This window comes from Rana temporaria, chromosome 5 (assembly GCF_905171775.1).
Source record: "Rana temporaria chromosome 5, aRanTem1.1, whole genome shotgun sequence".
Taxonomy (NCBI): Eukaryota; Metazoa; Chordata; class Amphibia; order Anura; family Ranidae; genus Rana; species Rana temporaria.
This window is the reverse complement of record NC_053493.1, coordinates 89,136,439-89,149,478: the sequence shown is the minus strand read 5'-3', so window position 1 is coordinate 89,149,478 and position 13,040 is coordinate 89,136,439. Positions and strand designations below refer to the sequence as shown.

Here is a 13,040-nt window from a genome sequence, read left to right as displayed (position 1 = left end):
GAACCTTAAGTAGAGGGATGAGAGGGGTTTCCCCATAATACCCGAAACCAGGAGGCGCTCGACCGAGTCCGACTCGAGCACCACCGACTCCGGGAACTGAGCCGCCAAGGCATGTCTCAATTGTGCATATCTAAAACTAAAGGAGGATGGGACTTTATAGGTCTGGCATAGCTCCCGAAAGGACATCACCACACCATCCGGCATCACATGCCGGAGGGTGAGGACGCCCCGCCGAGCCCAGACTACCGGGTCAGGGACCGTGTTCAGGTGGGGAAGATGCGGGTTACCCCACAACGGGGTGTGCGGGGATACGGTCTGTGGTTTAAGCATTCGAGCTCTAGACGACGTCCATACCCTTATCACCGTCGCCATGGGTTCCGTGAGGAAGGGATGGGCCCTGCGCCCTCGGAACACAAGGTTGGAAAGGGCCGCGTAGGACCCTAGTACCGCCGCCTCTAGAGTGACCGCCGGGTTCTGTCGTGGCTGGGAGAACCACCACCGGACCGTCACCAGGACCGCCGCCCAGTAGTAGGCCAGGAAGTTTGGAAGGGCTAACCCGCCCCCGGACAAGGGGAGATAGAGGAGACGTTTAGCAACCCGGGGAGGGCTGCCCGCCCAAATGAACGACATCACGATAGCGTCGAGCCTTCGAAAAAAGGACCTCGGGATAATGACCGGGGTCTGCCGGAAGAAGTATAGCAATTTAGGCAGTATCACCATCTTGATGAGATTTCCCCGGCCCACCGGTGTAAGGGGGAGACTACGCCACGTCGAGCATCTTTTGGTCAGGAGGTCTAGCATTGGAAGGACATTTTTGTCTAAGTAGGATCCGGGTTCGAGACCCACCCTCACCCCCAGGTAGGTGAAGTCCTCCACCCACCGGAGAGGAGTGCGAGTGTCCACTCGTGGCAACGATGGATGAAGTGGGAGGAGGACCGACTTGTCCCAATTGATTCGCACCCCCGAAAACCGACCGAACGTCTCAAAATGTGACAATGCGTTCTGTAGAGAGGCGGAGGCATCCGCCAAGTATAGCAGAGCGTCATCGGCATAGAGGGACAGTTTTTCTTCCAGGGGACCTACCCTAACTCCCCGGACCCCTGGGTCGCGCCGAATGTGCGCAGTACGGGCTCCACTTTACTCTGCAGGGATCGCTCCGTCGATCCCCGCTGAGCAGGCAGATGTCTCTGATACACACTGTGCAGGGACCGACCTGTCAGAGCGCTGCTCTCCCCTATGTTTTAGGTGTATTCCAGAGTCCACAGCTCCACTCCTAGAGACACACCTAAGTCTTGTTCCCATTTGTTAACACAGGCTTGAGTAGTTCAGAATTAAGTATTGGTTACAGTATTGTAGCGTAAATATATGAACACAAATCCCTGAGTTAGCTTCTCAATCCTATTCCATGACCTCCACCATACAGTATATGCTAAGTCTAGTTGTTGTACCACACTTCCATTTATTTAACCACGAGTCCATAGTCACCTTGCTAGTGGACAGGTTGAACATTCGGAGACGAGTGGCTCAGGGGAATAAATAGCAATAACTGTAGGTAAAGTATCACAGTGTTATAAATATATATTTTTACCTAGAATGTTTACGTAATGGGTGCTCAAGGGCTGTGTGCCATTTGATGTACCCTAGATTATAGTCATCTTGCTAGTGGACAGGTTGAACATTGGGATGAGTGGCTTAGAAAAATGTATTATAGTCATCTTGCAATTGGACAGGTTGAACATTGAGATGAGTGGCTTAGAAAAATATGTGTAAGTAATGTACCACTGTATTATACATGTATATTTTGTTTCTAGCATAAACATCTTCTGTGAGTATGTTTTAGTGGTATTCCAGAGTCCACTACTCCACCAGCTCCACTCCCAGAGACACATTGAAGTGTTGTGCTCATTTGGTAGTTGAGAATTAAGTTTTAATTACAGCATTGTAGAGTAAAGAGATGATGCCTAGACCTAAACCCTGGGGTAGCTTTACAATCCTACCCCATGGCCTCCACCATATCTTCTAAGTCTAATTGTACCAATTTTTCATTTATTGAACCACGAGTCCATAGTCATCTTGCTAGTGGACAGATTGAACATTAGGATGAGTGACTCAGAAAAAAATAGCAATTAGTGTAGGTAAAGTATCACTGTTATAAATGTATATTTTTACCTATCGTTTTTACGTAATTGGGGCTCAAAGACTGTGCGCCATTTGATGTACCTTAGATTATAGTCATCTTGCTAGTGGACAGGTTGAACATTGAGATGAGTGGTTTAGAAAAATATGTGTAGGTAATGTACCACTGTGTTAGAAATGTATAATTTGTTTCAAGCATAAACAAGTTCTGTGAACAGTCCACAGCTTTACCAGCTCCACCCCTAGAGACACATTTAAGTCTTGTTCGCATTTCTTAACATAGGCTTGAGTATTTGAGAATACAGGGCCAGATTCACGTAGAACTGCGGCGGCGTAACGTATCGTACACCGCCGCAAGTTTTCATCGCAAGTGCCTGATTCACAAAGCACTTGCGATGAAAACTACACCGGCGGCCTCCGGCGTAAGCCCGCGTAATTTAAATGGGCGTGTGCCATTTAAATTAGGCGCGCTCCCGCGCCGGACCTACTGCGCATGCTCCGTTTCGAAATTCCCGCTGTGCTTTGTGCGCAGTGACGTCATTTTTTTAAACGGCGACGCGCGTAGCTTAATTCCGTATTCCCGGACGGCTTACGCAAACAACGTGCATTTTTAAATTTCGACACGGATACGGCGGCCATACTTTATACAGCAATACGATTGCTGTGTAAAGTTAAGGCACCAAAAAAGATGACTAACTTTGCGACGGGAAACTAGACTAGCGGCGACGTAGCGAAAATCTGTCGTGGATCGCCATAACTCCTAATTTGCATACCCGACGCTGGTTTACGACGCAAACTCCCCCCAGCGGCGGCCGCGGTACTGCATCCTAAGATCCGACAGTGTAAAACAATTACACCTGTCGGATCTTAGGGATATCTATGCGTACCTGATTCTATGAATCAGTCGCCTAGATACTCTGAGAGATACGACGGAGTATCTGAGATACTTCGTCGTATCTCCGCTGTGAATCTGGCCCTAAGTATTGATTACAGTATTGTAGAGTAACGAGATAATGCCTAAGTTTTCCAATCCTACCCCACGACCTCCTCCATATCTGCTAAATCTAGTGGTTGTACTATTCCATTTATTGAACCGCACTTCATTTGCACATATGTTAATCTCATTAATTTTGGGGAGTAAAAAAAGTTACTCTAAAATAAATGTTCAAACCCTGTTATCTGAATTGACTGTGTTTTGCTATAAACTGGGAAGGGGTTAAGTGTCTGGGTGCTCATACACACAGACAGATGGCTCTCCTTTGGCTAATTCAAAGCTTACCACATTAATTATTATAATTAAGCTGTGTATGAAAAGTGGTGCCCCTTTGTTTGTGACTTGGCGATGTGACGCAGCACGTCGGTACAAAAGAGACGTGTGCGCAGCAAGCTGTATTGAGTTGCTATTATTGCTCCTTGCCGAACGTATTATCCTGTCATAGGAGATGTAAGAAAATCTCTCACTTCAAAATGATAAGGCTTTGTCACTTGCAACACAATTACCGTTAAAAATAGAAAGAAGCATTCAATATGATTGCAAGTTGCAGGGAGGGAGCTATTGTCCAGCCCGGTGTGACTCATCCAGAGGGCCGCAGTCAGCCTCTACATAGCTGTCAGCTAACTGATTGCCATCATTCCCTCTCTACCCGCGTTTGATGAAATATTCATGCCTTTGCTGTGCTCTCAGCAAGTACTATTGATTTCTTGTGTAAACGTTGCTATATTTAGTCTAGACAAATGGAATGTGGATTGCTGCTGAATAAATTGGATTGAGGGCTGGGCTCTTGCCTGCTTTTAGCTTCCAATCCATGGCTATTATTTATAATCAAGGGCAGTTTTTGTGAGTTTAAGAGTGATTTTTCACCATTTAATGATTAGTCTGGAAAACCAAACCAAACAGTTTAGGTGCAATAATTTCAGGAGAGTGGAATAAAAAGCCATTTCTCTTTTTCTTTTAATGTGACAAAAAAAAATCTCTGTTGGAGTGTGTTGACACCATTTCATGTACTGTTTTTATCAGCTGTGCTTTTACATTTATTTTGTCCTAAAAACAATTAATTAAAATGTACATGGAGTGCATTTAAGCTTTAAAGTAACTGAAAATCATTTTTTCCATTACTTTTGGTAACTAGCAACTTTTAATATGCAACAGGTTATAAAAAACTTTAGCTTTGAGATTGGAGGTTGAAGTATTATTTCTATACTTCAGAGATCATCCTATGACATCAGATGGCCAACTCAATGTACCTTGTTTTTTTTAACCACTTGACCTGTGGAAAGTTTTACCCCCTTCATGACCAGAGCATTTTTTGCTATTCAGCACTATGCTACTTTAAGGCACCATGCACACAGGCCGTTTTTACAGCTGCTTTTACCAGCATCAGACGCATTTGCGTACCTACGGGGGGGGGGGTTTGACCCCAGGTGCCACACACTAAGTGATGAGCGCAGGCCAGGGAGAGGCGAGCTGTGGCAGGATGTGGGGGTGCCCGGGTCGGTACCACTACCCAGATGACACACTGCTTGATTGACACAGCGGAGCAGGCGATATAGAAAACACTATCTCTCTCTCCTGTACAGCAGGGAAGGAGAGAAAGACAGTGGGCCAGTGCTGAATAGAAGTGTCGCAAAAATTGAGGACTTTGTACATCAAGCCAGAGAACATCAAGCCCCTCTAAGTTCTGGAAAACCTAGACCCATTGGCTAGAATTTCAAAGGTTCAATGAAATTCTCCCAAATCATGGACACTCATAAAGGTGGCTCTTAAAGCCAATGTTAGCCGGAGGAGAAGGGTGAGACCATAAGAATTAATCCATAAGAATCAGACTGTTCTGATTTAATGTTATATATGTGTAGCGGCCTGCCCTGTTGAACAGGTGCTGCTCTAAATTTAGAGGGGGTCTGAGTTGTTAATTGACTCAGGCAAATGTCATTGTGGGCAATTTAGCCTCTGCTCCAGGTAGAGGTAACATGCCACCCAAAATATTCAGCAGCTCCTTTCGGGAGTAGTGCTACATATGCTCAACTCACATATGTTTTTTTTTTTCTGATCCCTGCGAAAACTCAAGAAAATACTTTGAAACAAATTTTCCTACAGATGATAAAACTCAAAAGAAACCTCTAAAACAGGGGTCTCAAACTGGCGGCCCTCCAGCTGTTGCACAACTACAAGTCCCATGATGCATTGCAAACTTGACAGTTACAAGCATGACTCTTTGTAGTTTTGTAACAGCTGGAGGGCTGCCAGTTTGAGATCCCTGGTCTAAAATATTATTTTAAAATAAGGGATGCATATGTATTTATAATGTGTAAATTAAAAGCATCACATGACAAGCCTGACCTCCTTACTACCCTGCCCTTCCTTATGTTAGCATAAGCACTGCAGAAATATGCTATAAAATTATATTTTACAGAACTACCATCATTACTTTCTAAATATGAGTTTGCAGTATTAATACGTATTTAGGATTTCCAAATTTAATCTAGTTGAAAGAGATGTAGAAGATTGCCAAGTGTTTTAAAATGACTACTTAAAGTGTATTTTAACCCAAAATCTATTTTCAGTATGTTTGGTATCATGTCTTACTGTATAATTCTTTTAATTTTATAATTTTTGCAAATTTGTTGCCTGCTAACTAGAGATCAAATAAGTACACAGCACCTTCTGTAGAGGCAGCGTTGTCAGCTCTTGTTGTGCAGTCCTTCAATTGGCCATTGGGCTGCCTGTCAGGTCTACTAGATAGGTAACCTAATGAACAACTGACCAACTGAAGGGCTGCACACTGTAAGCTGGCGATGGTGCTGCTAATTGCAAAGCAATGGATTAGCACTGTCAGCCTGCCATAGAATCCTGTTGCTGGCAGGATATCTAGGTATACACAGTGCAACAGACTCCCCCCCACAAAAAAATTAGCTTAAAGTGCTTATAATAAGGGATGCATATGTATTTATAATGTGTAAATTAAAAGCATCACATGACAAGCCTGACCTCCTTACTACCCTGCCCTTCCTTATGTTAGCATAAGCACTGCAGAAATATGCTATAAAATTATATTTTACAGAACTACCATCATTACTTTCTAAATATGAGTTTGCAGTATTAATACGTTCTAGCTATAAACATCCACACCACTGCATTATGTGTCAGGAACATACTTTGGAAGATATTTTACATTTATTCAAACCACATTTATTTAAATATTAAACACCGGTCCAAGAAACAGTTTTATACAAAAATATGTCCGTTTCGATTTTTGTCGACCTAAACCTCATAGGCGTTGATTGATATATACAGCTATTGTTAATTGCTAGCCATGGAAATAACCTCCTACGATATGTCAATTTAATAGCCTATTCTAATGAGAGAGATAGTTTGTGGAGACACTAAACATTTCAATACATAATTCATTGTGATAAAGTGACAGGAAAAAGGCTGTAAAAGCCAAGCATTAGAATTGATATGACTGGATTGCAATGAGCCGGCGACCCCTCTTCCATCAGTTTAGGTGATAAATATTTTCATATAAGTGGGTGGTGGAATTACTGTGGGAGGAAAGTGTGCTACTTATTCTTTAGCGGTATATACAGGATACTGTAGTGCATGCTAAATCAATAAATAATTCATTTTGAGCAATGGCAGAAGATTATTTAGGATTTCCAAATTTAATCTAGTTGAAAGAGATGTAGAAGATTGCCAAGTGTTTTAAAATGACTACTTAAAGTGTATTTTAACCCAAAATCTATTTTCAGTATGTTTGGTATCATGTCTTAGGCCCCGTACACACCATAGAATCTATCCGCAGATAAATCCCATCGAATGGGTTTCAGCGGATAGATTCTATGGTGTGTACACTCCGGCGGATATTTATCCGCGGATATTTCCGAATTCCAGCAGATAAATATTTGTCGACATGCACAGAATATCTATCCGCTGGAATCGGATCCCACGGATGGATCCGCTGGTCTGTACAGACTCACCGAATCCATCCGTCCGAAGGGATCCCCCGCATGCGTCGCAATGATTCAACGCATGCGTGGAATTCCTTATATGACAGCGTCGCGCACGTCGCCGCGTCATAATCGCGGCGACGGCGCGACACGTCATCGCCAGAGGATTTCGGCGCGGATTTCAATGCGATGGTGTGTACATGGTGTGTACACACCATCGCATGAAAATCCGCCGAAATCCACGAGAGGATTTATCCGCGGAAACGGTCCGCTGGACCGTATTCGCGGATAAATTCTATCGTGTGTATGGGGCCTTACTGTATAATTCTTTTAATTTTATAATTTTTGCAAATTTGTTGCCTGCTAACTAGAGATCCAATAAGTACACAGCACCTTCTGTAGAGGCAGCGTTGTCAGCTTTTGTTGTGCAGTCCTTCAATTGGCCATTGGGCTACCTGTCAGGTCTACTAGATAGGTAACCCAATGAGCAACTGACCAACTGAAGGGCTGCACACTGTAAGCTGGCGATGGTGCTGCTAATTGCAAAGCAATGGATTAGCACTGTCAGCCTGCCACATAATCCTGTTGCTGGCAGGATATCTAGGTATATACAGTGCAACAGATTCCCCCCACAAAAAAAATTGCTTAAAGTGCTTATAAAGGCTCAGTTTTTTAAGAATAATGAACATGTTACAGTATACTTCTGAGGCCCCCCACTGGTGCTCCAGGCTCCTCCTCTTCTCAGTGCACCACCATAGGAAGCCGCTTTCTATGGAGGTGCACCTGCAAGCTCACTCTCGAGCTGGGCTGTGTGTCTATAGACACAGACAGCACAGATTGACCCTGCCCCCCACTCTCTTCCTATGGAAATACACCTGCAAGCTCACTCCCAAACTGACATAAGAGGGAGTTGGCGCTTGCACCAGCGGCGATGTGGAAAAAGCTCAAGCAACACGGAGGAATAATTAAAAGCATAGTAAGGCAAAAGTTAATAACATAAGACTATTAAAGTCCATTTAGTCTGTGCTAGAAACACTTTGAAGGCAGCCCAGTGGAGATATGAAGCAGATCCAGCTGGGGGATGAAGCACAGAGGCGCCACTCTTGGTGCAGTAATCACAAATCATTTAATGAGCAAATAGAGCAGCTACCCGGAAGTAACTCACATCAACACGGCTCACCGCCCACCCGGAATTGACATCAATTCTCAGGCTCCCTTTGTATCTGTGTGTCTGAGGTACAAGAAGCGTCGGCTTCCATTAGCGCAACCGGCTCCACGACACCAGCCTGCAGCGATAGGAGAGACTGACTTCCGGATGCTCCATGTTATTACACGCTCAACTTTATTCTACCTTTGTGAGTACATATGCTCTATTTGCTCATTAAATGATTTGTGATTACTGCACTTAGAGTGGCGGCTCTGTGCTTCCTCCCCCAGCTCACTCCCAAGCTGGGCTGTGTGTGTCTATAGGCACACAGCACAGATTGGCCCTGCCCCCCACTCTCTTCCTTTGGAGTTGCACCTGCAAGCTCACTCCCGAACTGGGCTTTGTGTGTGTCTATAGGAAGATTGGCCCTACCCCCACTCTTTGCTCACATGATTTGGACAGCAGGGGGAGCCAATGGCTTCCACTGGTGCCTCTCTGTTCTGTGAGTAGAAAGAGAGACCAGTGCCGCTGCAGATGGGCACAGCACTGGATCGAGACAGGACTCAGGTAAGTATGGGGGGCAGGGGGTGAGGGTGCGAGACTTCTACCGGAAATTTTTTTACCTTAATGCAGGGAAGGCAAAAAAAAAATTGCCTTTAGAACTACTTTAAGAAACATGTATACAATAAGACACGTTCCTAAGTCTGCTGGAAACTAGGTATCACATACAATTTCAAGCAAACCTGTTTTGGATAAAAAAAATACTAACTTGTCCCTTGGGTGTTGAAGCAGGCACTTCCAGATGTATGCATATCAATTCAGCCTTAAGAGAGCACTCAGTCATGTAAATCTTGACTTTAGTTCAGTTTAGAAAGCCAGTGATTTACCCACCCTTTTCCTACTTTCTGTATTTTTCTTCATTTTGAAGGGTGATCTTGCTTACCAACAGTGCATGAGGTGAGAGAGCTGGCAGGACCAAGAGGTAACTTTGTAGTTACAGTTGAGATTTGCTTAATAAAGCATTATTGGCTTTGGGGCCCCTGGGGAACAAATGTGCAGTCATTTTTAAGGGGTGAGTTTTAAAGCATATCTGAATGAATTATTTTCTTGCATCCTAAGGAGAGATAAAGATGATGCACTAGGTAGGGATCCTTAATATATAATAAAAACGATCATGTAAAACCAAATGTATTCATTTCATAAATTGTATTTAGCAGCTTTCCACGAAACAGGGGCCCCTCTCAAGAGGTCACCCAATTTGGGAAGTACATATGGATGTCAAAAGAGGAATCCAAACAAAATTTCCTAGAGTTCCTAGATTCTTAAAGTGGTTCTAAAGCCTAAACATTTTTTACCCTAATGTATTCTTTGAATTAAGACAAAAATTGTTTAGGTAGCAGTATGCCCCCTCAACTCCCCTTATACTTACCTTAGTCCTCACTCGATCCAGCACTGTACTCATCTGTATCAGCTCTCCTTGTTCTCATTTTTAAAACGATGGTGTGTGGGCAAAACTTATTTTTTTTCTACATGCCGAAAAACTTTGTTTTTTTTCATGCCGAAAAATGATTGTGTGTACGCGGCATAAGTCTGTTAACTTGCTGCACATTTTCACTGGCAAAAGCAAAGTTGCAGCGGTGAGTCTACAGTAAGAGAACTGCAAGTCTACAGCATAACAATTCAGCCACAGTGACCCCTGTGGAGGGATGACTATTGTATAACATAACTGAACCAGAACTTGCAGCAGACTTGCAGAACGTTTGTAAAGAAAGTTGATCTGGAGTCATGCAATGCGGACTTGTTGCAATTGTGCAACACATTTGTGAAGCCTGGCAAGTCTAGCAATAGCTGAGCAAGTCAGTTTCAAACTTGCAGCACAATTGCTTGCTATCTGGGTTACAGCCTCCAGATATATTTGGGTAGCTGTTGCTTACACTATACCTATTAAAGTCTGTCTCTATCCCAGATAGCAAGAAAATGTGCTGCATGTTTTAAAATGACGTGCTAAACTATTGCTGAACTTGCCAGGCTTCAGCAAGTCTGCATTGCATCAAGATCTACTTTTTTTGCAAACATTCGGCAAGTCTGCTGCAAGTTCTGGTTCGGTTATGTTGTGCAATAATCATCCCACCATCACTGTGACTGAATTTTCATGCTGTAGACTTGCAGAGCTTTTTCTGTAGACTTACCACTGCAGTTTTGCTCTTGCTAGAAACTTGCCACACAACTTTACTACGAGTTGGAAAAATGTCAACTAGAACTTGTGCTTCAAGTGCTCTGCAAGTGTACAAATTGCCAGTGAAAATGTGCAGATTTGTGGCAAGTTATCCTTGCTATCTGGGGGCCTTTCATATTGTGGGAAACAACGGATTACGTCAAAGATTTTTAAGCTGGAGTTCAGTTTGCACAAAATACTGCCTTATTGAGTCAGGGCAAAATCTCACTATTGTCTCTGGAAATTTGTCATACCTTTACTCATAGCTATCTAAATGCATTGCATGGAACTTAAAATAATAGGCAAGATTAAAAAAAGCCCCTTTCATCTTTATGCAAAATGTTTTATGATGAAAGGAATTGTTGTTCCTCTTATAAGTTCTTTATGTTCTCTGTGTGTTTATGTGCTGTTTTATTTCTCCTACAGATGTGAAGACTGAAGTCCCAGTAGGTTTGGACCCCATCACACCACTGGACCTACGGACAGATCTAAGGACAGTCATGCCTATGTTAGATCCTAGCTTACGAGAGAAGCAGCTGCAGCAAGAGCTTTTACTGATTCAGCAGCAACAGCAGATTCAGAAACAGCTGCTCATTGCCGAGTTTCAGAAGCAGCATGAAAACCTCACAAGACAACACCAAGCCCAGCTGCAGGAGCACCTCAAGGTACCAGTTTACTAAAGACTAGTTGCAGTAAACTCTAGTGGTCTTGCGTTTGGCTTTGTGTTTCCCATTGGCAAAAGGAACATGACTTCCTGTAAACCAATCATGAGAGAAGTAGGGGGCTTTAATTGCAAACCTCTATCTGAAGATGAGCGTTGCCTGGCTGTTATGACTTCAATACTTCCAAATCACTGACCTGAAGCAAGCATGCAGATCAGGAAAGTTAGAAAAAATACATACTGTACATGGTCAGGAAACGTGGCCATGTGTTGAGGAGAAAAAGCTACCGAGCAGGTTCTCGGTTTTCCCCTCGGTTTTCCCAGTGGCCTTTTTACCGCCGGGAAAACCAATCGTGTGTACAAGGCATGAGGCTTGAAGGACACATGAGTAGGTGGGCACAACAGTAACTCCTCCTGCATTATTGGGACAGTTGCAGACTGTTTAGACATATTTTGGGAAGTTTATGCCAATTACTTTGGGCTTATGTTAACATGTGGACTGTATTGAACTTCATATACCTGTATTTTATTTTAATTATTACACAGTAAAGTTTACAAAAGTAAGCCACTGCAATGTCTCATTACTGACCATGAATGCAATATTAAAAGAGTTTTGCACCTAGAGCAGATAAGATGCATAATCACTAATAAGGTGAATAAGAAGCAGAATTTAACACATATTTTAAATTTGAAGTACAAATCTGATTTACATAGGAGTTGGTGGTGGTTGAAATGAGGTTTTCCCTCATGGTAGTGGGACCCCTCAACTTTTTCATGCACCAGGTAGCCTGGGCCCCCATGTAAAATGGGCCTAAGGCATTCAGGCTGATGTCTGATCACTAGCCTGAACCACAGAATATTCAGGGCCCTGCATATTTCAGATGTAAAGAGATGTTGGATGAAATGCACATATGCGGAATGTTGTGTGCAGGGTTATGGAACATATCATGAGCAGACATTGGGGGGATTGGGATGACTACTTGAAGAGCTGGAAGGGTTTGAGGCAACCAACATCCACAGAGGATCTGTGGTTAGTTCGCCAAGATGTTTGGAACAACCTACCTGCCAAGTTCCTTCAAAATTGGTGTTCAAGTGTACCTAGAGGAATTGATGCTATTTTGAAGGCAAAGGGTGGGCACACCAAATATTAAATTGATTTACATTTTTCTTCTGTTCACTCATTTTGCATTTTGTAAATTGATAAAAAAAAAATATTTCTGAAAGCATTCTTAATTTATAAAACATTTTTTACACCTGCCTAAAACGTTTGCACAGTACTTTATGTGTTACCTGGGTGACAAGAGGTTAAAGTGGTTGTAAACACCACTTGTACCTACAGGAAAGCCTATAATAAGGCTTACCTGTAGGCACTGTAAATATTGTAAATATCTTCTAAACCTGCACAGTTTAGGAGATATTTATCATATACGCTTGCCCCAACATCATCGGCGCATGCGCTGTGAAGAAACAGCCTTTCGTGCCGTTTCTTCACTAGCAAGTGCCGTGAATGATGGCTCCCACGCTCATGCGCCACGTGCCCCCGGGCCAGTCACACAACCGGAGTCCGTGGCACCGGAAAGGAGGAGGAGGGGCGAAGATAGATGTGGACAACGCAGGCTTCATTTGCAGGTAAGTGCCACATAATGGGCTAGTATGTGATGTATATTAGCCCATTATGCTTTTACTTTGCAGGGGAAAGTTAGGGAAGAAAGAGAAAGTAAAAGCCATCAGGGTTTACGTCCTCTTTTAACACTTTTTCATTTGAATGCATGCATTTGAGCAATGCTGGATTTAAATGGAAAATGCCGCATTTGGAAAAATTACTGCATTTTACTTGTTTTACCTGCACTCTAAGGACATCTCATTAGGACATGCGAGGCCAAAGAAGCACAGGGGTTGATTTACTAAAGGCAAATAGACTGTGCACTTTGCAGTTG

General features: G+C 43.3%; 1 protein-coding gene across 3 annotated transcripts in view; it reads left to right on the top strand.

Annotated features, from left to right (window-relative positions):
* HDAC9 (histone deacetylase 9) overlaps positions 1 to 13,040 on the top strand; it is an 821,625-nt gene that overhangs the window by 513,634 nt on the left and 294,951 nt on the right. For all 3 annotated transcript variants that reach the window (XM_040352828.1, XM_040352826.1, XM_040352829.1), the window contains exon 4: positions 10,869 to 11,107. In XM_040352828.1, coding sequence (XP_040208762.1) covers positions 10,869 to 11,107 — 239 coding nt within the window. The remainder of the gene's footprint in view (positions 1 to 10,868; positions 11,108 to 13,040) is intronic.